The sequence below is a fragment of the Sitophilus oryzae genome, unplaced genomic scaffold (genome assembly GCF_002938485.1).
Source record: "Sitophilus oryzae breed Bouriz unplaced genomic scaffold, Soryzae_2.0 scaffold_1576_pilon_pilon, whole genome shotgun sequence".
In the NCBI taxonomy this organism is placed as follows: Eukaryota; Metazoa; Arthropoda; class Insecta; order Coleoptera; family Curculionidae; genus Sitophilus; species Sitophilus oryzae.
Window position 1 is genome coordinate 17,243,488 of NW_022146254.1, and position 26,546 is coordinate 17,270,033.

General features: G+C 30.8%; 1 protein-coding gene across 2 annotated transcripts; it reads right to left on the minus strand.

Annotated features, from left to right (window-relative positions):
• Nucleotides 1–10,934: 10,934 nt before the first annotated feature.
• LOC115879482 (cholinesterase 1-like) lies at nt 10,935–25,635 on the minus strand. Of its 2 annotated transcripts, XM_030896378.1 has the most exons (11): nt 25,457–25,630; nt 24,795–24,932; nt 24,489–24,629; nt 22,897–23,035; nt 22,518–22,712; nt 20,655–20,866; nt 20,213–20,357; nt 19,639–19,811; nt 19,448–19,577; nt 11,411–11,564; nt 10,994–11,189 (listed from the first exon to the last, which is right to left on the minus strand). In XM_030896378.1, exons 1-11 carry the CDS (start codon nt 25,523–25,525, stop codon nt 11,003–11,005), a joined length of 1,683 nt encoding a protein of 560 aa, XP_030752238.1. In that variant the 5' UTR covers nt 25,526–25,630; the 3' UTR covers nt 10,994–11,002. The 2 variants fall into 2 exon arrangements, with proteins under 2 accessions (XP_030752240.1, XP_030752238.1); XM_030896380.1 differs by lacking the exons at nt 19,448–19,577; nt 19,639–19,811 and having other exon boundaries at nt 10,935–11,189; nt 25,457–25,635.
• Between the last annotated feature and the right edge of the window lie 911 nt (nt 25,636–26,546).

Genomic DNA, 26,546 nt, shown 5'->3' on the forward strand with positions numbered 1-26,546 from the left:
AAGTTGGACAAGACCACGCAAACATTCGACCTGACCAGTGAAAGTATGGGCAGTTCGGCTGAAACTGCCATAATGTCGAAATGATTGTGTGGTCTGTGATTATTACTTTTGCAGAAAAGACTTAAATATAGACAAAATAATCAGGCAAAATATGTAGGTTTCGGACTAATGTTCTAAGTGATGATAAGTCATATACAGGTAAAATTTATAGGGATAATAATTATTAAATAATAAATTAATTATTTAATTATTTAATTTCTATATTAGCAGTTAAGTGGCAAGAATCCTTATATAATTTTATTATATACCTCTACTGCAAGAAATTTGTTTTCTATTCTATATAAATTTATTCCAAAATAAAGTTATTTTGCAGCATAATAAAGATTTTCGTAAACGTCATAAACTTAATGTCTTAGGTAATATTCGGTGGTTTTTGTTAAGTTTTCATTGAAAGGGTAAGTGCTAAATATAATCAATCTGTTTTTTTTCTGGAATTTTTAGTAATCAGCACTGATAAAAGATTAAATTTAACATTCCTAATTTTTTGCGTAGAAATTTGTCTATGAATTTAGAAATATAGAACTATGTGGAATGTGGATAACATAGGAGGTTCCAACACTGCAAGGTTTAGATACACCGTAGAGAAATCTCAGATGAATAAACTAACTAAAAAGATTTTTTTAATTTCCCGGAAAATGTCAAGAAAATTTTTAAATTTTCAACAATTTTTTTTCGCAAAAAAACCTCTTAGGCGTGTTTCTAGGGTCGAAATATACTACCAGATAAAATACTTGCACTTATTTCTGAGGCACCCTGTATAAATGTACTGACCTCGGTACTGACGGTCTTGATGGAACACGATTTAATATTGGCAAACAAGCAAAATCTATCTCCTAATATTTTAGTTATAAAGGAAATTTTAGTGTATTCCTGATGGCTATTGTAAATCCTAATTATGCTTTGATTACCCTAGATGCTGAAACAAGTTGTAGGGCTTTCAATAGTTCAGTTATTCGAAATACAAGCTTGTGGATTTGTTGCAAAATTATTTGTTCATTTCGGAACTTTCAAATTCCACATTACAGAGTATGAGGGTACTGAACAAGAGCATCATTTTTAATCACGGAGTCGTAGTATAATCGAATTGGAATAATTGTAACAATATTTCGAATAATAAAATTGTCAAATGCATAAATTTAGCACTGTAGAGTTATCAGTATTATACTATATATATATATATATATATATATATATATATATATATATATATATATATATATATATATATATATATATATATATATATATATATATATATATATATATATATATATATATATATATATATATATATATATATATATATATATATATATATATATATATATATATATATATATATATATATATATATATATATATATATATATATATATATATATATATATATATATATATATATATATATATATATATATATATATATATATATATATATATATATATATATATATATATATATATGCTATATATATATATATATATATATATATATATATATATATATATATATGTAATTTTATGGCATTTGCAAAGCACAGCAAAAAAACATTTTTCGTTTTTGTGATTTACTCTAATCTATAAATTATTTAATGATTCCAAATTTCCATCTTACTAGACATTAAATAAAAGTAAACTCCTAAGGTGCAGCAGCAAGGATTTTAGAAATTTACTGAGTTAATGTATGGCAGCAGTGATCATATGAAAGTTTATTATAAGTTCTATTTATTATTTGGTATACAGGCTGCCCCAGGCTGAGCGTGCATGAGAAGTTTTTAGAGAATCACTATATAATAGATCGGAGATTTTTTGCACATCATTATTTTACAACGAGATCTATCGATTAAATATGGCGGCATTTACAATATGGCGGTACTTTCGGAAATACCGAGAGTTGACAACAACTTTCTTATTTTAAATGAATGCCCCCATTTTTTATTACATACTGAAATTCTTTGTAAAATTCTATGAATATTGATGTTAAACACTCTATATCTAGCATTAACCGTTTTTGAGAAAAAAACATATTTAAAATATTTGGACGAAAAAAACCACCTGTCAAAAAAATTTGTATTGCCTAAAAGTCAAATTTAGTGATTATCACAGTCACTGTGACATAAAGAGAAGACACGTGGCTATCTATTTCAAAACTGATATTGTTCAAATGACATATAATAATGGCGGTATGTCATGGAATTGAGCGATTAAAAATTCACAGATTTTGCAACATGCGCAACCATCATAGGCGTATTGAAAATACCAGACACAAGTTGGCGGTCGTCGAAGAAAAAAACTTTTTTTTTACACACCCCTTAATTTTAAATGAACTTATTCGATACTTTACGGTCACCCTTATAATGTTTACTACTGAACTGTGATATTTATTTCTTGGTTACAGAAACCATGCAATGTAAGGTCGTGGCGGTAAGCAGCAAAAATAAATTACATTAATAAAAATTAATGTAAAAAATAAAATTTGGTCACAAAAAGTTTTTATTATTTTTCTAAAGTTCTACGATGGTAATAACCATAAATATAAAATCTTGACACTTAGTGATGGTGGTTTCATTATGTTGTTTCTTGCATTGGACTTTATTAATTAAATATAAATCTGAAACAAAATTTCTGATTTTAACGGTATGTACCTATAATTTTTTAATATTAATTCTGAAAAATAAGAAAGTAAACGTAATAATAATTAATATCGGTTTAAAGGTCGAAACTACCAGTATGATTAGATTATCGATGTATACATGTATACTCTTTTTTTTTTCTCAGGTAAGACAGACTTTTCTTGTCATCGTCTGATGACATCCCATACCAATCTATTTATTTTACTTAAAAAAGTTTCCAATATTTTTTAAGTTAGTTATGGATGGGTTTAAATATAAATCCGTCATGCGTAGTCTCTTGTTGTTTTTAACCAGTTTTATTGGTTTATTTCAAAAATGACAGATAATATTTCAATTTTACTGGTTTGACGAAACGATGAACGACAAATGGACGCCGGATTAGGATTATAAGCCCCTCAATTTTAATATCTTTGACATGTGTGCCTGTCCAGTGGCCTATTATAAAATATTTTTGAAATGCTGCGAATAAGAAACTTCTTATTTCTTATGAAAATCATTTTTATTATCTTGGCTCTCCGAGACGTTTTCCATATCCGTATATACACTAGTGGTAAGTCACGGTAATATTTATTAACCATATTCATATTAGGTATTATTACTTACCTTCCTGATTTATATTTCCTGTTGTCTCTGATGGTCCTTCAAAATCTTCCAAGGTCGAAAAAGAAGTACCGATTGTAGTTACTGATAAAACTTTAGCAATTTTCTTGCGATTTCTATAGGCTCGACAACGTTCGACGTTTAATTTAAGTTTTCTAGCTTTTTTTTTCATCTTCTGTAGTATTTAAGATTTTTTTTAACGAAGATTCAGTTAATGAACGATGAACCGTTTCGCTTATCCGCCATTTTTTAAAAGGTACCACAGACCACTTGATTCGAGTCATCACGTGAACTATTGGATTTTATATGTATATATTATATTTGCATTTTATATCCGATTCAACTTATGACTTCCGATCTGATTACTCCTACACTGATATAATCTGTATTACGACTTATGCTAGGTTAATTAAGGAAATTTGCGACCAATTTTGAATTAAGTTATACTGCAAAGACTATATAAGCATAGCCTATGATTTGTCGTTGTCAATTATAATTTAAAAGTAAATATACGTAAAAATATTATTTTTATAAAGCCATAAAGGAGAACAACACTTGAACAGACCATCCAAGAGATAATTAAATTAAAAAATTAACTTTTAACTGTCATAATTTACACGACCATTAGTTTTTACCTTTTCGATAAGTTATGAGATCGTTGGGATACGAGAGGTGCTTAGACATTTTCATTTTCAAAAACGTCTTGTATTTCGAAAATGAATTTTACTTCGAAGTGCAAGTAAATTAGTGGATATACCTAAATAAGCCAAATAGGTATCTTTTTTTCAAGTAATTATGTTTATAAAATAGGCGAGTATTGTTTTAACAAATACTTATACGTATATTACGTCAAAGTGCAGAGGCAACATTATTTTTGATGTCGACTGTAAAATAATGTGATAATTACAGGAGATATAAAAAATGATATACAAATACATAAAACATGACAGAAAGTTTAGCAAATATTATATTACAATCAAAAATAACATACATGCATACATATAAATTTAAAATGTGGTAAAATACAAATATGAGGTATGGGTGCAAAATATGACATGTGCATTGGTGGCTGACACACTGGATAAAATCAAAAAAATTGCTAATCAATTAAAAAATGCAATAAAAAAGTTAGCGTCTTTTTAACTTATATTAATAACAACTAAAGTATACTAAAATCGATAAATTTTATAACTAGACAATTCCATAATTTCGGAGAAAAAAGAATATTATTATATGTATCGATTTAAAGTCTAAAGCACTTCGCTATTAAATTCTTAAGAAAATCAAGAAATCAAATTTAATTAACTAACCCAATCCCGTAAGGACGCAACTGAAATAAAAATTACAGAACTGTTTTTATATGAAAAAATACATCTTGATACATGGAAGACGTGTACTAAATTTTATAAAGATATTTAAAATAGTATCAGTGTTAATATAAAAAAAACTGATTTTCCTGAAAACTTTACCGCCCTGTATAAAAATGGGAGGCAACATTACTTTTAATACTGTTAAATAATATGATAATTAAGAAATATATAAAAAAATTGTGTACAAATTCATTAAACAGAGAATACAAAATTATATACATACATATAAAATTAAGCGTAAGTACCATAATAAGGATAATACCTTATTGTTTACGAATACAGTGTGAGCTTACAAGACTCACAGTTACGAACAAAATAAAATAAAATATTTATGAAATATAACACACACCCTATTACCTTCACGGCTTATACAATCGAATAAATCACATAATATTTCTCTCACCTACATATTTGACTTAAAAGTACTCACCAATATCTTAAACCTAACAGATTTTAATCAATTTTTAACACTTTTAACACTTCGAAGCGTATTTTAACATTATGGATCATTTTATTTACGACCTCTACCTCATTTCGGCCTTTGAACGACCTTGCCCTATTCCATATTCCTATAACGTCGGCTAAACTATCGACGTGTTGACAGGCAGGTTATCGAACCCATGCGGCTCTAGCATGTCGTTTTTTCAAAGATGGGTCCCATATAAACGCGGCCAGAAGTATTTTCAATACTAAAAATTAACATAAATCATTTTTTTCAAATGGAAACCGACTTTTTTTTAGTTCACTAGTTAAAAGGTTTTTCAATTCGTTACTTTTTAAATATACATGTTCCTATACCTAAAGTAAATCGTTTTTAAGTTATTTAAAATTTAGTTTGAAAACGTATATTTTTCTTGATTTTATCTAGGTTCCTTTGATATTAAGTGTCAAACAGTCAGACAATTTATTTCCATCTGTCAGGAAACGAATTACTTGAATTTCCTATATTATAAATACTGCCTGCTTAAGAGTGTGAAAAGTGAATTTATAAAAATATATCTCGTATTTTCGCTCTTTAGTGATATCTAATAGTAATTAATAATATTCCGTATGATCGAAAAAAAAACAGCGCAAAGTTGGTTCGGAAATGATGCGGCTTTTTGAAGAAAGCGTCACAATATGACATGGCCAGATCTATTGTTTTACATCGCTTGACGTTTAAAGTCATAGGCTACTGGTTAAAATCAAGAAAAATATACGCTTTAAAACTAAATCTTACATAAATTAAAATCGATTTATTTTAGGTATGATATTTAACATGATAGCCAAAAAGTAACGAATTGAAAAGTCTTTTCACTAGTGAAATAAAAAAGTGGGTTTCCATTTGAAAAAAATGATTTATGATAATTTTTTAATCGCTCAATTCTATGACAGCTGCGGCCATTATTATATGGCATTCGAACAGCTTAATCTTTGAAATAGATAGCCACATGTCTTCTCTTTATGGCACAGTGGCTGTGGTAATAATTAAATTTTACGTTTAGGCTATACACATATTTTTGACAGGTAGTTTTTTTCGTTCAAAAATTTTAAATATCTTTTTTCTCAAAAACGGTGAATGTTAGATGTAGAATGTTTAATAAATAAATTCGTAAAATTTTACAGAGAGTTTAAGTATGTAATAAAAAATGGGGGGCGCCCATTTAAAATAAAAAGTTGCTGTCAACTTCCGGTATTTCCGGAAGCGCCGCCATATTGAAAATATTTTTAATCGATAGATCTCAACCTAATTAAATACTTTTTCGTTCGTATTTTTAAAATGCAGTTACAATTATTTTTTTGAATTGTGTTGCATTTGCACATAACAGAATAGGAATTTTTTAAAGATTGTGAAAAATTATGAACTACTGACTGATATATTGAATCAGAGAACTGTGGATAAAAATATTAACCATATTTGGTACACTTAAATAGACACACCGGAAAAGTCTAGGGATATTACAATTTTATCCAGCCATCGTCAGTAATTTTATTATTTGCATTTCTGATATAATAAAATTAAAATAAACAAAAAGTTTACAGGACGTATTGGAAATAAAAATGCGAAATTTACCGAATTTTTCAAATTTACCTTGATTTTTATTGAACTCAAAAAATACACACATTTTTTTTATATTCTTAACTGTGAATTAATAAAAAAAGATAAACCCATTTTTACTTAATAAAGGGTATGCAGCCCTACATCGTCTCTCCATGCTCCTGATCAGGTTGTCGATTTCTTCTTGAGGTACAGCCTGCCACGCTGCATTCACGGCCCGAACCAGATCCCTACGAGTTTCACGAGGCATACCCATTCTCAAAATTCTTCTTTGGACCGCGTTCCATACGTGCTCGATGGGGTTGAGGTCAGGAGATTGTGCCGGCCAGGATAAGATGTTTAATTGATGAGCATTGATAAACTCACTTACCACTCTGGCTGTATGAGGCCGTGCATTGTCATGCATGGGAATGAAGTTTCCCCCAAAATCATTGGCATATGGTAACATGACAGGCTCAAGAATTAAATCACGATATGTGATTCCTGTTAGAAACCTTTCAAGAAAAACGAGATCGGTTTTTCGGCCTAACTGGAATCCTCCCCAGACCATAACTGTTCCACCTTGATAAGGGTGCACTTCCTGAACATGATCCAACCGAATAAGGTTTCCCGGTTCTCTCCATACCCTAAGCCTTCTCGAATCCGGATGAAGTCGGTCGGCGTCAAGCATTTAATTGTAAAAAATGATCTTGCTGAGGGGTAGTAATGCGATGTCGCCCTGTGTGCCTTTCAGCAACATCACCACTTTCACGATAGCGTGCACTTAATCGCGATATTACACTTTGCGTTATATTTAATGCTCTAGCTACGTCGATCGCGCATTCCAGCTTCGAGCATACCCATGGCCCTTAGCATTTCGTCTCTGTTAAGATGTCTACACTCCATAATGTCGTTTAATACTAAACAGAGTTATTTGAATGAATTCTGGCCAGTTATCATAAAAACATAGCCAGTACAGGTTAAATTCAAACAATTGATGCTAGGTGCTTTTTATACATTTGACAAAAAATGCACAAACACTTCTGCAAATATCCCAAATTTAGAAATAACTAGTGTGACTACTTTGTTTCAATCGAAGTAGAAAGTATCGGCCTACAAATATGTGGTTGTTTATTCAAAACATTTATTTTTAACTTTAATAAAATGATATCCCTAGATTTTTCCGGTGTGTGTATAAGATTCACACAAATTTAATACTTTTTGTAGGATTTATAAATATTTTAAGTTTGTTACCTAGGCATCAATATAATGTATACTTTATGTAAAAAATTTGAGTAGAAATTTTTCGAAGGCACAATTAAATATTTATTTCAAATTTTATTTAATATTTATAATAATATATATAGTCCTCTAAGTGAGGTAAAATTGATCTATGCACTGACATGAAATTTTTAGTCGTTAAAACAATACATTGTTATGGAGTCGATCGGCCGACTATTTGATTGCATGTGAGCGCGACTCTATAAGAAACATTGGTTACAAATATGCAACTAAATAAATAGTCAAGTTAGTCCAATTTTACTTAAATTTTTATCGAATTTTTAGTAATATAAGTATACAGGGTGGCGTCTCTCATACGGCGGAGGCTCCAAGGAGAACGGGAGTTTATATCGAAATGAAATTTTCGGAGCATATGTAGGTTAATTCAGAGCACTTTTTAAAAATATAGAGAGTTCTACAGGGTGTCCCCCAAAAAAGTTACATATCAAAGTGGTGTTTTTTGTAATGGAACAGAAAAATTCTCAGAAGTTTGCCGAAAATGCAAACTTATCCTACATCAGGAAGAATTGATATGGTTATATTAGTTGGTGAATGCAGTGTACGTTGAGTATTTTACTATGCAATCTTTAATTTATGTTAAATTAACAAAATGTGTATAACACAGCCACCTAGATTTTTTCAAATAATAAAGATCTACTAACGCAAAATCATAAAAATTAAAATATCTAGGAAAATCTTTGCTTGAGGGGTAGGCAACCTTAATAATATTTTGAGGATATATGAATTCCCCATTGAACATCCGAAATATATACTGGGTGTTCCATTTAAAATAAAGGAGTAACTTGCTTTTAAAGTGACTAATTTTCCATATTAATTTTGTCTCACCCTATATAACTTTTCGGGTCAAATTTCAATTTGGTTTAACATATAATGGTTACTGTAATTAAATATCAGGCTATACAAAGTCAACTAAAATTTAGGTAGCTGCTATCGAAATTTAAAAATTATTCTTCATTTTCATAAAATGTGGAATATGTCAAAATCCTTAGATTTTAGGTATATGCTTCTTTAATAAAACTCACCTTTAATTTTTTCCTAGAATCCGAAAATTAATTAATATATAGAGTGTTCCATTAGAAAAACACAACTTTGATGTGTAACTTTTTTTGGTGACACCCTGTATAATTCTATATACATATTTTTAAAAAATGCTTTCAGTTAACCTACATATGCTGCCAAAATTTAATTTCGATATAAACTACCGTTCTCCTTGGAGCTTCCGCGGCGTATGAGACGCCACCCTGTATTTCAGTTTCAGTCAGTCTTTCAGGATTGCATATATTTTAGAATATTAAAACAATAGCATTACACATGTAAAATACCCATATAGAAGGAAGTATGCTTTGGTTTAAATTCTGGAACGTATTTAAATCAAACAATTTTTATTTCAATTTATCAGAAATATACTCTGTGGCTTTGAGCTAAGATAAAATAAAGTAGGTATGTTCAAATACCGAAGCTTATCGAAAAACTGAGTAAATGTATTTTACTGAACAAATATTGTACGATATTAGAATGTTTGAAATTCTAGAAGAGAAAAGTTTTGGTAAATTTTCATTGTAATAAGTAGTAAATTAATAATATTATGTAAACCTACAGGGTCAGTTTACAAAGATCTAATTTTACTATATAAGGCATTGTAATAAAAAGTAAAACACTGATATAGATAGAAGCCCCTATATGTTAAAATTTGTTTTTGAAACATTCGTCAATTGTAAATACGAGTTTTGTATTTGCTTACCAACTAACTTTTCTCTAGTTGGTAAACAAAGTTTGGTTTCTAAACCGTTTGATGTAAAATGCAAATAATGTCGACAGTCGATGCAAAAGTAGAGGTAGCAGAGTAAAAATAAATTTGTAAGTAAAAAAACGCGTCAAAATAGCCTTTGAATTGTCAGACGATAAGAATTTGTGTGAAACCCCATTTTTTAGAGACTGAAAAAAAATTTTTAAATTAATGTTTAAATGATTAACAGTAAAAATGTATGAAACATGCTTTTCATTCACATGTAAATCTATCAAAAAAAAACTAAAATGGTATAATGCCTGAAAACTTTATTATTTTTTACGTTTTTCTACAATTAATATTTTCTTTTATAAATATTTATTATAATGCAGTATTTATCAATACGAAGACATAATGAGAAATTTACCATCGATAGACATTAAAAGGCTATTTTTAGGCTTTCTTGTTGATCATAGAACTGTTGTAATATATTGCCAAAAAATACTATTGAATTCTTCATAAGATAAAAAATAGACAAAAAACATATGAAATAAAATGAAATTAAAACTATATACAGGGTGTCCCAGAAATAAGTGCATATATTTTAAGGGGTGGTAAATATCGATAAAAGAAACATATTTTCTATTTATCGTTTTTCAAATAAGTCCAAAATAACGGAATTATTTTATTTTGAAAATTTCCAAAAAAAATGATTTTTTGCTAAAAAATTTGAGAACCACTGGATCTTTTCAGGATTTTCTTTCTTGTAAATTTAATCTAATACCTACGTTGCCATATTATCAAGAAATTATGTTTTTTAACTAAAAACTAAAAAAAATTCCAAAAAAATTTTCAAAAAATTTCGAGTTTTCAAAATTTTTTTTTTCGCGAAAAAAACCTCATAGGCGTGTTTCTGGGGTTGAACTATACTACCAGTTAAAATATTTGCACTTATTTCTGGGACACCCTGTATAATTTAAATAATTTAAAAAATAATAATATGTATAATATCTTAAACTTTTGTGTTTTTCAAAGTGATATGTTCTCTTTTAGTTGTTTACTATTGTATGAAGTAATAAACTAAATAGAAGAAATATAATAAAAATATATTATCCAGTCATTTTAAGACTTTGCTACCTCTGCTGAACTATTGTTATTATTATCAATTGTAAATACGAATTAATTGTAATATTTTCTTAGATGGTTACTGGATTGTGATGTATAAAATAATACACCGTTTTTTCGAATATTGTTTTATTCCATTTTATTTTTATTCTTTTTATATTTTCAGGATTTAAAATGTAGTAAAAGGCCTTTTTGCGTACAGGTCATAATAATCGCTCCAAGACTGGTAATATGGTGCTTTAGGATTTTTTAAAACAACTAAATCGTCTCCTATGTCTAGATATTGGAAATTACCTGGTGCTACTTTGGGCCAAGTGATATTTTGCAATAGATCAGATTGTTCAGGAGTCGGATTCCTGAAAATGTTAATTTTTACATAATTGTGAATACTATGAGACACGTTTTATTTAACTGCATAAATTTTGTATAAATTATTAATAAGATAACTAATGATCATACCGAATTCTATTTAATTATACACATATTTTAATAACTTACAAGTCTTGAATAAAACTGGGATTTTCACCGCTGGAAAAGACACCTACAAAATAAAAAAAGTTTTTTTTTGGAAACTTACAAGTATTTGGCAAAGTTGGTCCACAGTTCTATGAGTCTTTTATGAGCTATGACATCACCAGTTGGAAATTGAGATAAATCTCCATTTTGGTAGCTCTTGGAAGTCACTTTCCATAAGTATTTCGTATCTTCACTATGCCCTACTTTGTCAGCACCTGTAATAATGAAAATTAATTTAAAGGTAATTTTATTTTTACTTGAACATCTTGTCTAATAAAATGTTTAATAATCATTAAAAAAAATCGATCATACAGTATATATCATACTGTGTAAGAAATTGTTTGATTACTGTCAAAAGATTAATTAAGTCTCTTAACCCTTGACATATGGGCAAAATAATAGAATATTTTTAATCATCATAACTTTTTAATTAATTAAAAATTATCTCTTTAAATTTGTATATACTCATATTAGTGTTGTTTATGTTAATGCTAGATATGGTGGTGTTATTGGAGATGGAGCATGTTATTCAGTTTACGAGTGTTTTAAGAACATTAGAACATCTTTGGTTCCCTGCTCACTATGGACGGAACTCATTTTATAAGACTATAACTTTGTAACCTGCCGAGAGGTTTAAAAGCAGTAAATAGAAGTCGATAAATACGAGGCTTGTATTCCTTTAACTAAACATGTTTGTAACATTTAACAAGTATGAAGGTACTTGGTTATAACATATTTTTGTGCTGATTTTCTTCTCTTAAAATCTAAGATTTTTAATTTTTCAAAATAGACTAGAATAAAATAATGATGAAACATAAAAAAAAAACATGTTATAAACAACGAAACATAAAAAAAAAACATGTTATAAACAACGACTATTTAGTAAAAAAAATTGCCGCAATAGTGTATTTCAAATGGTAAATCAAAAATCAATCTTTCAATTCAGTAAAGCGTAAACTTTGTAAATATTTAATATTATATCGTTCTTTCCTTCGAATTTGTGTTACAGAGAAACCATAATTTCGTCAGAAAGTTTCGATAATGAAAAAAAAGTCATTCAGAGCCAGAGGACTCTGTGAGAAAAAATGAAACAGGGAAAAAAGTATATAATGTGACACATATTAGATAGGCAGAAATTGTTAAATACATTCATTTTAATGTAAACTAGATCCCAAAATACATTTAATAAAAGGTTTCTATCAAAAGCACTATACGATTAAATTCCAATTAATGTCCCTTATAGTGTTAGTAAAGTTTATAATTAAAAAAGACATTTTAGTAATTTAGATATAAGCAAATTTTCCTTCAAAACTTTAGCATAACTTAAATCTATACAACAGTAACGGCATCATTGAAAAGGATAGTCGTAAATTTGCATAATTTCCTTACTTCAAATCTTTAGGCATTTACCGTCTCAGCGTCTCAAGAACAAAAAGGAAACACGCACGTGATTATAAGGGTCTAAGTTTCCTTGCTATGCTAATTTGGGCGCGGGAACTGTGTTGTGTGTATGTACTTAAAACAAAGCTCTAAGTATTATAGAGTAAGGAGTTTTCATTCTACAGTGTGGACCACTTTTCCGTAAAAAAATCTTGTTTATTCGGGTTTCTCTTTGATATTCTTTTTTGACAGTTGACAACATCATCTTGTTACGTGTAATCACAGATTAGGTATCGTATAAGTATACAGATAAAAATTTTGTCCCTAACTCGTGATACGAAAATTGTTTTTTATGACGATGTGTAAACGAGTAAAATTTCCTGTGCGCAAAAATAAACTCGCGTAAAATAACAATAAACAGCGTAATAGAGAGATATCGCTAAACCGAATAGCGTGCATGGACGTTAATAAGGTCAGGTGTTAGTTCCTTTACGTGAGGTGGTATTAACTCTCTTCATTTATAGTTATCGGATCGCAAAGAATTCTGTTCGCGTCGCGTCCGCTATTTAAACTTAACCTAACTTTGAATTTAAAACTTTGAAATTGTTTTGTTTACTAGGTATTTTAAAACTAAAGGGCTAAAGTGCTTATTTCCAGTGCTTTATTGTTCAACGTCTGCCAGTGGGTTTAGGACAACAAGCAACAAATTCCCTTAGAAGGGCTAAGTCGTCATCTGCTATAAACCTAAGCCTCTTTATAGGTTTTTTAATATTGGAAGAGGTGGAATCCATATTTTGGGCCATATTTATTTAATTAAAACTAATCCCAGCTACTTAAATATCAAATTACCTAATAAAACTAAAGTAATAATTCAAAACAACTCAAACATAACCTAAAATAAAAGATCTGGCCGGCCGGCCCCGGTTGTCAAATACCCACGCATGCCCATTTAATCAATTTTTAAAAGTTATTTAGAAATAGAGCTTGGTGTAATTGATACGGTGGTAACGTTATTAGCGGGTGTTGCGTTAAAAATTGACTCGCGCATATCGTAACCATAATAAGATACGCGTAAATACTGCATGACAGAGATGCCCCAGAATATGACAACTTAAATAAAACAACTAAAAAAGAAATAAGAAAAGATATAAAGGAATATAAGAGAAACCAAATTTTGGAAACAATTGAAAACAATAGAAGCATGAAAGTGTTAAGACGCAAGCAAATGCGCGGAAAATAAAAAATAATAAAGATAAGAAACACACATGGCATTATAACAACAGACAAACATGAAATTAGAAATGAAATACACAAATTTTACGAACAACTTTATCAGTCTGTTATACCAAACAAAGATAGAGTACAAAAACACATCACAAACGTAGGATCAGAAGATATGCCAGAAATATCAACCACAGAAATTAAATACGCACTTCAACAAATAAAAAATGGCAAAAGCCCAGGAGAAGATCGTATTACACCTGAAATGCTGAAGATGGGCGGAAAACCATTAGTGGATGCCGTGGAAGTATTGTTAAATAAATGTCTGATGGAGGGTAGAATCCCGGACGCATGGAAAAACGCAGAAGTTGTGCTATTATACAAAAAAGGAGATTTTACAAATATAGAGAATTATAGACCAATAAGCCTTCTCTCGCATCTATACAAGCTCTTCACTAGGATTATCAACAACCGACTGTCTACGAAACTAGATTCCTATCAGCCAATAGAACAGGCAGGCTTTCGAAAAGGTTTTAGTACCATCGATCATCTACAAACAATTAAAACAGTCATTGAAAAAACAACAGAATACAATATACCTCTACATTTGGCCTTTGTAGACTACCAAAAAGCCTTTGACAGCATCGAAACCTGGTCATTTCTAGCTGCAATGGAGGACGCGAGAATTGATTCCAGATATTATTCCATTATTAAAAATATCTATGATAGTGCAACCTTCCAAGTTAAATTAGATGATGACCTCAAAACAGAAAAAATACTACTCGGCAAGGGCGTGAGACAAGGAGATACCATCTCTCCCAAGTTATTTACACTGGCACTGGAAAATGTCTTCAAGAAATTAGAATGGGAAAATAGAGGTCTAAACATCGATGGGGTACACCTTAGCCATCTGAGGTTCGCAGACGATATTGTCTTGCTGAGCACCGACATTCAAGAACTAAACACCATGCTAAATGAGCTAAATGACCAATCCCAGAAAATTGGCCTTAAAATGAACTTGAAGAAGACCAAGATAATGAGCAACAATATCCATAACATTACCGTTGACAACGTTATTATTGAAAACGTAGACCATTATATATATTTAGGTCATAAAATCAAGCTGGGCAAGGAAAACCAAAATACGGAGATCAAACGCAGGATCCATTTGGCATGGGTAGCATTTGGAAATATGAGCAATATTTTCAAGGATAAAAAGGTGCCCATGAACCTAAAGAAAAAGGCTTACGACAGCTGCATTCTACCTGTGCTTACGTATGGCTTAGAGATTATGGCAATTACCCGAAAACAGCAGAACAACTACGAGTAGCACAAAGAGCCATGGAAAGAATCATGTTGGGAGTCACCATTAGGGAAAAAATACGGAATACCCACATACGTCAAAAAACAAAAATTAATAGATGTCGTTAAAAGAGTGGCAAGTCTGAAGTGGCAATGGATAGGACATGTGGCAAGATAGGATCCAGACCGATGGCCCCAAAAAGTAATCCTATGGAGACCTAGGGGAACAACAAGAAGTGTGGGCCGACCAAAAAAAAGATGGGTCGATGACGTCAGGGCAGTGGCGGGAAGACAATGGATAAGATTGGCTAGAGATCGCGAAGCATGGAAAAACCTAGAAGAGGCCTATATCCAACATTGGATGGAACCAGGCTGAGAAAGAAGAAGAAAGAAAGAGAAAGAAAGAAATACTGCATAACGCTATTCGGTTTTCCGATATCTCTCTAATAACTGTGCCGGTCAGGCGCTGTGCACAATTTCAGAGACCAAAAGTGGGCGTGCTATGTGCGCAAACTAGTAACCTAACAAGTGTCCGCTTCCGAAAATTGGAACCACGAAAAACGATAAAGAAAAAACAAAGTTTATAATCTGTATAATCTGTGGTGTAATTTATTACACTTAACAACATAATAATTGTTATCGATGTTTCCTAGACGTCTCCCAGAGCTGCAAGCTCACAGAAAACTTAAGTTTTTTTTATTTAAATCATTTTAATAACTAGTCATTTGATTTTAAGTCATTTTTTGAAAACCGACTTAAAATTTAAGTCTTTTTCAAAACGATTTTTGTTCCGAAGTATAAAAAGATTTAAGGCTTTTTTGAAAAGCCTTAATACATTAAAAAGGTTTAAGTCTTTTTATGAAAGACTTAAATCATTAAAAATATTTAAGTTTTTGATTTGGATATCTAGATATTTGTGGTAAACTGATATTTTTGCAAATAGGTATAAATAATTAAAAATAATTATTTAAATACAAGGTCAAGCTTCCTTTAAAATCTACAAAGTCCAGTAAGTAAAAATTCTTCACATGCTGCTAGAAAATTTTCAGGGACCGTCGAACCCTGGCCTCATTTCGAGGTCAGTAAACAAAATTCCTTATTAGAAAAAATGCTTCAATTAAAACGCACGTAGCCATCTTAAAAAACGGTGGGGACAATAGACTCTTCGAGAGTAGTGGAAAAAATTTACACATAGGGGAAAGGGGGGCACTTTCGGCCATCGGGCACAGTCAGCTACCCCAATTATTTCATAAACTGTTTTGAATTTAGCGTCAGTTTTGCTCGTAATCTGTAACTTGTCATAAGTGTCCATTCGGCAGTTGAACATTGATGGTGTATAGGGTGAAAGAAAATATTTTGTGAAAAAAATTGGTTTTACAAAAAGCGAAATGTAAGATTTTTTTGTCCTACATTTTCTCTTATAAATTGTGCATTTTTTGTTCGCTTGACGTGGTTTATAAGTCATATGTTAGTGAAGAAATCTCGCTCTTGATTTCAAGCAAAATTATAACCTCAAAACCTCTGTTTACACTTTTTTCGTGTTCAAAACCTTATTTTGGTCTGGTGGGTAACATTCGGCTATGAAAGGTAAGTAACATTCGGCTATGGCTGAATGTTGAGCCTCGGGGGTTGCTGTACCACCAGTATTTATTTACCCGCGACATAGAAATCCAGGGGAGTATTTAGGTGACGAATATCCCACTTCTGCGATAGCTCTTGGAAACAAAAATGGATGGATGACCGCAGAACATTTTCCCAAAGTGCTTGAACATTTTGCTAGTCACGTAAAATGCTCCTTGGATAATAAGGTTCTCCTTATTATAGACAAATACGAATCACACACCTCTGCTGACGCCATTAAAGTTTGTCGCGAGAGAGGAATTGTGCTATTAACAATTCCTCCTCACACCACACACAGATTACAGCCCCTGGATACGGGAATCCATTACTCATTGAAAAACTATCTTAGGATCGCTCAGCACGATTAGTTACTTGCAAATCCAGGAAAAGTGATAACAATTCGTCACCTGGCACGCATGGCAAAAGTTGCTAATGAAGGGGCTTTTACTATGAAAAATATTATCAGCTCTTTTAAAAATACCGGTCTCTGGCCTCCCAACCGACTTGTATTTTCTGATTCCGATTTCATGCCGAGTGAACTAACTGACAGGAAGTTGCCCAATGATGAGCAAGCATCGATTGTTGAGCAATCGTCGACAGTTGAGCAAGTGGCGGATGAGCAAGAAATATTCATTGAACCCATTCATTTATCACCACTAAGGGAAGAAGCTTCTTCGTCAAAAGATTCAAACTTATTGACCGATATAAAAACCTTTCCAATAAAAGTCGGAACAAAGAAAACCTAAAAGACAAGGCAGATCAGTTATTTACACAGATACTCCTGAGTATGAAAAAAGGCAAAGCTTGGAAGAGGAAAAAAAAACGAAAACGATCTGTAAAAGAAAATAAAACAGTTAAAAGGAGCATCACTACAAGTGATAGAAAGAGGAAAATGTCATTATCCAGTGAATCCAGTGTTGATATTTATTACAATGAGTCATCCGATGACAAAGAGTTTTTTGAAAAAATAGCAGAAATACCTGGGGGGATGATATTGTGAATAGCAATTTTGTGCTCGTGAAATTCGTGGTTTCTAAGTCTGATATTTATTATATTGGGAAAGTCCAAGGATTACCTGGTGGTAACAATGAGGACTTTGAAGTATCATTTTTAAGAAGAAAGGGGACATTAAATAATTTTGTGTTTCCTGAAGCTGAAGACATCGCCTTGATAGAAAAAAAAGAGAGTAGAAATATTATTATATTATATCACTTATCCTTAATAATCTTGTGTTTTATGTCTATTTTGAAGCTTATTATAACAGACAAGATGTTCTTTAAGAATATTAAAATATTTGTAACGTTATTTTTTTTATTTTGTTATGCTTTAGACAAATATGAAACAATGCCGAATGTTCCCCACCACATATAGCCGAAACTACCCCACCAGTGGGACACATTCAGCTAAATGTCAAAAAAATTATAATCTTAAAATTTTGATATTTACACTTTACTTAAAATTACTTTTTTACTTAAAACAAATTCGCAGTAGACAACACTTCCATCACTTCCGATCCAGTTTTTTCTAATTTTTTACTGTTTTGCCAAATTTGTTGCCCAAAGCTAAACATGCCGAAAGTGCCCCCCTTTCCCCTAAATACGTGTCCAGAAGTTCATAAAGGTAGTCTTTGAGCCAATATCAGTTGCAGCTCGTTGTAATACCTAAATGTTGACCGGTTTTTATTTTTTTAATTTTAATTTTTATTTTTAAAAAAGAAAAGTGAATATTCTAGTCGGGACTTAAAAAGTTATTAAAGTGTTTGAACGTAACGTAGTAGATTATTTCAAGAGTAAATGAAAATATTCGGTCGGGACAACTAATAAAAGTGTTTAATCGGGAAAAACATGACGAAAAAAAAATTGCTGTCAGGTGTGGGGTATAATCAGCTACTGGATCTCCACTATAAGTCACCGTATTATTGGCTAGTAGTTTAAGTCTAGTGAGGAACTGTCTGCAGCTTTCTCCTGGCCTTTGCTTACATTCTAGAAACTGTCGCATCGCTGCGCCCTTCACAAGTGGCTTGGTGAATTGTTTTCTTAAATTTTCTGTGAAAGTTGTCCAGCTGGTCGTTGACTTGAGGGTTGGTTCGGCTTCGATATACTGTTTTGCTTTTGACCTTAATTTTAATCTTGCTACGGATACTTGCTGTTTCGATGTCCAGGTCGCTAATGATCCAGTTTCCTCTATGATTTCCAAAAATTCACTAATACTAGTAGAACCGTCGTAACAAGGGATGGAATCGACTCCAAAAGTTAAGTTCGCTGTGGCTGATTTGCTAGCTATAGTAGTGGTATTCGTCGGTGTTCGTGGCGGAACAATCGGACTTGCTGGGGTTGTCATTTCTGTTATTCTGTATTCAGCTTTTTCGGGGGAAATTATTTTATCAACCCCACACCTGACACCAATTGTAGCGGTCGCTACTGATTAAATATTTTGTTTAAAAATACTTCAATTATATATAAGTTTGGATTACGATAATAATAATATAATATTTCATTCAAATAAAGGAAAATAACATACTTTTGTAAACATTGTATATGTTTGTTTTGTAACACTGTAATATTTGTAAACATACCTGGTACAGTTATACTGAAATTACCCATAGGCCCGTCGTGTGAAAAAATATAGAAATAAACGTCGGTTAAGTTCGATGCTAGCTCAGCATGTTTAGTCACTGGTTTGGTGTATTGGTTGTGACTGTGGTACTAAAATATTAAAACGGTATTTTGCATTTTAAATTTGTAAAGAAAATTTTATTGAACTTACCCTAAAAAGATGCCCTAATCTTTCCTCTGAAGATACACCATCAAAATATAAATTATATATTTTATCTCCTACATCATCTTTGCTTACGCCATCTTTAACTTTAAAATCTATTGGGACCAATCTGCTGTGTTGATTAGTTGCCTTTTCAAGTTCTGCTTCCATTTTAGCTAGATCTAAAATATAACGAGAACACAATCTCCATCAATCATTATATTGACCAAATACCGTATTTTTTTTGTGAAAGAAATGGTTTGGAAATGACTATCGATGACCTATAGACCCCAATATTTTTACAAATTCTCGACATATTTTTACGTAAACATAATTACTTAAAATAATAATACTATAAATGTTTGATTTTCAGTAAAATCTACCGTTTATTTCTAGATAGTATTTTATTTTTAATATTTTTATTATAAAAGGCGTTGTTATGCTTTGCATCTACAAATCTTAACACGACTTTTTCTAGTAAGATTCGCAATTAGTGATATAATATGTAGACATATTCTGCAACTACTAAACTATATTATTTTTTATATATTTTTCTGACAATTTTTGTTAATGAAATAGGTACCTGTAGCTGCTACTATGTCTTCTTCAGAAGTACTTCCAATCATAATCGGAATTTTCAAGAATTCTCCTGCTGCAAGTAACTCAAAAGATTCTTTGGTAATAATGGCTCCATCATGTTCTTCTTCAATAACTGGAAGCGGTCTTGGCTGAAAAATTATTTAATCTGATTGCATTTATATCAAATCATAGATTATTAATAAAAATAAGGAAGAATAATTTAAAATTCTATTTAAAATGTTGCACCAATTTGGTGAATTGTTTTTTGCAAGTATTGTGTTGATTAATTTCCATCCATAAATTAATGACTATCCCGTAGGAAGAAAAAGATGATATTGATATCCTTCTTTTTTTAATTAATAATTTAATATTTAAAAATTAAAGATTTTTTGATGTGTTGCAAGTTTGTGCCAATGTTTTTTTTTAATTAAAGAACTGTAACTTACAGTAACTGTAGTTTTAGTTGAGGCTGTATCAATTTGTCGTCCAGTAACTCCTAGTAAAAATTCCAGTAAAACTGTAGTGTCATTTTGGAAGTCGATGGTATTGTTGATTTGAGATGCCAAATCAAAAGCATAAGCTCTTGCGCTAATATCTCCCATGTAACTGAAAGTACTTAAAGGACTGCCACTTTGCAAAATACCTCCTCTAAATAAACCTTACAAACAATAATGGTCTGTTATTTTAGTTTCTTGTATCTAGTGCTAATAAATCATCAATGTTATTAACGTTTACATGATGAATAACTTATTATGCATTAACAGCCACTCCACTATAGAGTGTTTCTCAGTGACATGCTACTATTTAAGAGGGTCGTTATTGAACCTATACTAAGAAAAAAACTTCACAGGGATGTATGTCCTAAATACTTTAACTTCTGAGATACAGGGTGGTATAATTTTCTAAAAAATGGGTGGTCCGAACTGTATTCCGAAAACTTCGGCAACATATTCTGCAGATAAAAATAAGTAAAAAACTTCGTATAAATATATATCCTAAAATGCTTAGTTTCTGAGATACAGGGTGTAGAAGTTTCATTTTTATTTCAATTTTTTCCAAATAATTTCTGAAGTAACGTCAATATTTGTATAAAAATTGGTGTCTGGGAGTTTTTTGACGTAAGAAATTTAATTTTGATGTCAATATGACTCCTATTAGTAGAAGGCGCCACCTACATATTTTTTAACTGGTTTGAAGAGTAATAACTTTTCGTCTGTACCTCTATAAAACTACTGAGTAAAAAAATATACATTTACGAGGTTTTTACGTGAAAAAGGTCTCGTGGTAAAAACCGCTACGCGTAATAGTTTTCTAGATATTTGGAATAGAAATTATCAATACCTGTCATCATTGACATAAAATAAATATGTTGACTAAATAGTTATTAGACTGAAATCATAAATTTGAAATATTTTTGTGTCAAATGTTCAACAGAAACTGTTTTATCATCATTTTTTGCAGAAAAATTTATGATTAATTTAAAAAAATAAAAACTTCCCAAATTCATTACTTCAGTGAAATAACTGTCTTTCTCAAGGGTTTTGTTTTTCGTCAATAATAACATGTATTTACTATTTCCAATCTAAATATCTTAAGAAAGGTTGCTTGTAGCGATTTTTACAAAGAGATGTTTTTTACGTAAAAAATTACAGGGATATTTTTTCGCTCGATAGTTTTGTACAGGTACGGACAAAAAGTTATTAAGCTTCAAAACAGTTAAAACACACGTAGGTGGAGCCCTCTACTAGTAGGAGTCATATTGACATCAAAATCGAATTTCTCATGTCAAAAAACTCCCAGACACAAATTATTTAGGAAAAATCGAAATAAAAATGAAACTTCTACACCCTGTATCTCTGAAACTAAGCATTTTAGGACATACATATATACGAACTTTTTTACGTATTTTTATTGGCAGAATATACTGCCGAAGTTTCCGGAATACAGTTCGGACCACCCTGTATATAACTCTAATTTAATTATAGATATCTATGAAATTATACATGTCATTTATTTGCTTTATGTATTGAATTTGTGTATCAAGTTTTATTAATATTTCTATAATAAAATCAGTGCATTGTAAAACATTTTTTAAGGAATGTAACCACCCTGTGTATCTCAAAAGTTAAGATGTTTAGAGTATAGAATAGGTTTAAGAATCAACCCCTAAATACTAGCATGTCATTAAGAAATACACTGAATTAAGATTTAGACGTTTTTAGCCACAACGAAAAATTTGTGTATTTAAAAATTTCTTAAAATAAATTTTTGTGGTCTGATAACGAAAAAAAGTTTATATTAAGGTATACCTTCGTTTTTCTTGTATAGTAACTGATATCCTACTGAGGATCCTCCAGCACTTTGACCAAAAATAACAACTTTTTCTGGATCACCTCCAAACAAGTTTATATTGTCGTGGACCCACTGAAGTGCAAAAGCTTGATCTTTCAAGCCTGCATTCCCAGGTACTAGACCATCTTCAGTGGCCAAAAATCCAAATGGACCTAAAATTCAGTACTTTAGATAACAAAAATAATAGAAAGTAGTGGCTAGAACTGGCTAATTTAAGAAGAAACTATATATATTATATTTATGTAATAAAAAAATCTAGATAATTAAACCAATTCATGATAGAAGTCTCATAACATGCCGAGCCTGTTGTAAAAATACTCATAAGAAACCACTAACCTACTCTATAGTTAAAGGTAACTACAACCACATCTTTTTCTATCAAAAAATCAGGTCCAAAATTATTATATTTCGAGGATCCTGTCCTGTAAGCTCCTCCGTATATCCATACCATCACGGCCAACTTTGTGACGTTTTCCTGAAAAAATACATCAAAGTAAGTTGGAAAGCAGCCTACTTACTTTGAAGTTGAACTTTGATGTTAAAAAACATTCCAATTTACAATTCGACTTGTACTACACAAGAAGCGTACAAGAGAGACGCGCGCAGCATTATTATAAGTACAATTATATGGCAATATCCAAGTGTACTTGGTCCAAGTAACTTTGACAGTGTCATCCCGCCTTTAGTAATATCACAAACTAACTTTTATATAAGTAGGTCTGCTTTTCTTTTGTTTGATAAAATAAAGAAGTTAGAGGTTAGGTTAGGTTAGGCCACTTTTGCAAAATATCCTTGATAGAAGTAAGCCCGACAAAAATTATCATTCAAAAAACCAATTTGAGGCTATTTTTTCATTAGAACGATAGTTTGTCTTTGTGACTTTGATAAGTTTTCTTCAAGAGATAGGAAGACCAAATATAATAAAAAGTACGATAAAGGACATATACATGTCGCAGGTGTATCGAATAATTTAGGCATTTTGTAAAAAGACCAGGCATGTTATAAAACGCGGCCGTTTTTAACAATAGAAAGATATTTTACAAAGAGCCTATCTGTTTTCAGTCTCTTTGCAAAATGCCTAATGAAGACTATTCAGATTGCACAAAACATTTTACACGGGATTGGTATATTATAATCCAGGGTATAACTAACCTAAATTTGTCCAACGACATTTTTCGAACTTCTCTTTTAAAATTAGGAAATAATGGCACAAAAGGTGATAATTCTGTTAACTAGAGTATGGTTAAGGACAATTATTATAAAGATCTAAATTCATTTTATTCTAAAAGAATAAAAGTTCCAAAAAAGCAAAGTTTCACAAAGACGCAAGCCCTGCACACAGAATCGAATTACAGAGTATAATAATTAAATGAGATATTAATATTAAGGTTTTAATATATTTTGTATTTAAAATTGACTTATAATGATTATATATAATTATAATTGTAAGTATATATATATATGTATATACTTACAATTATAATTTTTGAAATAGGATTCTAGTTGCTTTCATCTAAACAAAAAAAAATGACACAAATTATGGTTTTTGTATAGGAAAATATGGAGTATCTTTATTAAAGCATAATTTATTTAATATGCTTATGCTCATAGTTGACTAAATTTTAATAATTTTTTAATCTGCCTGGTTTAGATTTGGCATTTTGTAAAACGCTTGAAAACTTTTTGCAGAAGTGTTCAGAAAATATCGTCATTGTTCGATATGCCTAATTCAAATTAGGCCTTTTGCAAAGTAACTGAAAATAGATAGGCTTTTTGTGAAAATTCCTTCTTTTGTTTAAAAAAACTGGCGTTTTATAATATGCCTAGTCTTTTTGCAAAAAGCCAGATTATTCTATGCGTTTGCGACATACATAATATTGTGTAATTATTAATTGATATAAACATGAATTGAGCGAAAAATACATTACAATAGACAGTATTGGCGTAAAAACGTTAATATACAAACAATCCTCGTTCTCCTCATCGCTGTCGTTTTTCACCGAAAAACACGTATGTGAATCCTTGACTGTTTCCTTCACCCCATCCCAAGACGCTGGAGCTTGTGGTGCCTAAAAAATTGACACAATCACTATTTTTTTTTCAAACGTAACAAGACAAAGGTAACAGAATAATTTAGAAATAAAATTCTAATGCTTTGGTGTCTAAAAAATGACACAACCATTTTTTCAGCACGTGACTAAAAAAACAATAAGGCATGAAAATATTTTTTATACCTGAAATCTTAAAGTTCCCACGGGAGTAGCAGCGTAGGGGATTCCTTGGAAAGCTCGAAATGTTACGTTTCCAGGACTGGTAAGTTCGTGTCCATCAATAGTGCCATAGGGAAGAGTAATCTGTAGGTCCGCTGCAAGCTTTAAAATACATATTTTTTAATTGTACTAATATCATTGTACTAATATCATAATATCTTCAAAATATTACAACAATATACTAACTTATTATAACAATATATTAACAATAATTAATTAATATTACAACAATATACTAGCTTATTATGAAAGTGTGTTATTATTTAACACAAAAGATTTTCGGGTAAAAACCTAATAAGTATTTAATTACAATTTGAATGTACCTCTAAATAAGGGGGTATCTATTAATTACGTGTGGCTTTTATTAGGATTTTTTTACTCCTCTTCCCCCTTGTTGAGGTATCGTAATATTTGTTTCAAGCCACTCCCCACATTTTAATCTAGAATCATGTTTTAGTTTCAATTAACCATATTTTCTCACATTATTACACTTTCTTGCCCGAAAAGAATAATTACATGATATTTGCTAAGTTATTAATTATATAGTCTTTAAATTCCTGTTAAATCTTTTACACAGGATTGTATTCTTATATGTCTATATTATAAATAATAAAATAAGCACTTACCGTCCATTTTACGATACAAAATATAGTCAAGAAAACCTTCATTATAACGATTATTGTCACACACTGCATAATAAGCCACTTTACTTTGATTAATACTACATTTTTATATAGGAACACTTGAGAAAGATAATAGTTATAGAAGTGGTAAACAAGTTCATTGGTATCATTGAAGTATTTAAAAAATGTTATGTTTATAATCAATGAATAATACTTAACTAGTATTTTTAGTAAAAAAGTACCTGGATACAAGGATCGAAAGATCAATAAAAAATCAGACTAAATGGCCCTACAAAGATTACCAGGTCTATTTTATAGATCAAAAACCCTTCTGTTGTTTTGTAACAAATCAGTAAAAAATGAGTAGTAGAATGACCTAACAGAGATAGAAAAGGGGATACGACTGAAGAATGTAATCTAGAGGACCACAATAAGTCTGATAATTGATAATATTGTAGTGGAATGGCTTGCTGCCTCACAACATCTAATCTAATCTAATAAGAACATAGCTAGTTCAGTTTTAGAATAGAACTATGCACCATGGGGTCAACCAAGGCAATAGTGGATGGCCAGAATGCTTTTCCGAATATCATTTTGATATACAGGGTGTCCCAAACAAGATGGATCAAATTAAAGTAGGCGGTAGGGAAGATTATTTCCAACAAAAAAGTCCTATAGACATATACAGGGTGTTTCAAAACAAATGCGAAAAACTTCAGGGGGTGATTCCTTTTTTAATATAAAGGGTAGTTTGCTTCCTAAACGTTGGGTCAAAAGTTAACCATTAGGGAGATATCGCGGTACAAAGATGGCGGAAAAATAATGTTCTTATTTTTTATCTTGAAAACGAAAAGAGATAGACTAATGAAATTTTATGGAAGCATTACTGTTATGAAAACACACTTTCTGGTAATTTTTTCACTTTTTTAAAATGAGTGGAAGGGGCTGAAATAAACTACCCTTATCATTCTTGTTAACGAAATTTAAAGAAAAATCTTATCAAACACATGCAAAAAAATTGATTTGGATAGCCTGGTTTATTTAGAAACTTTTTTATCTCTTGTGTTTCTTTGATAAAACTCGCCGATTTGAA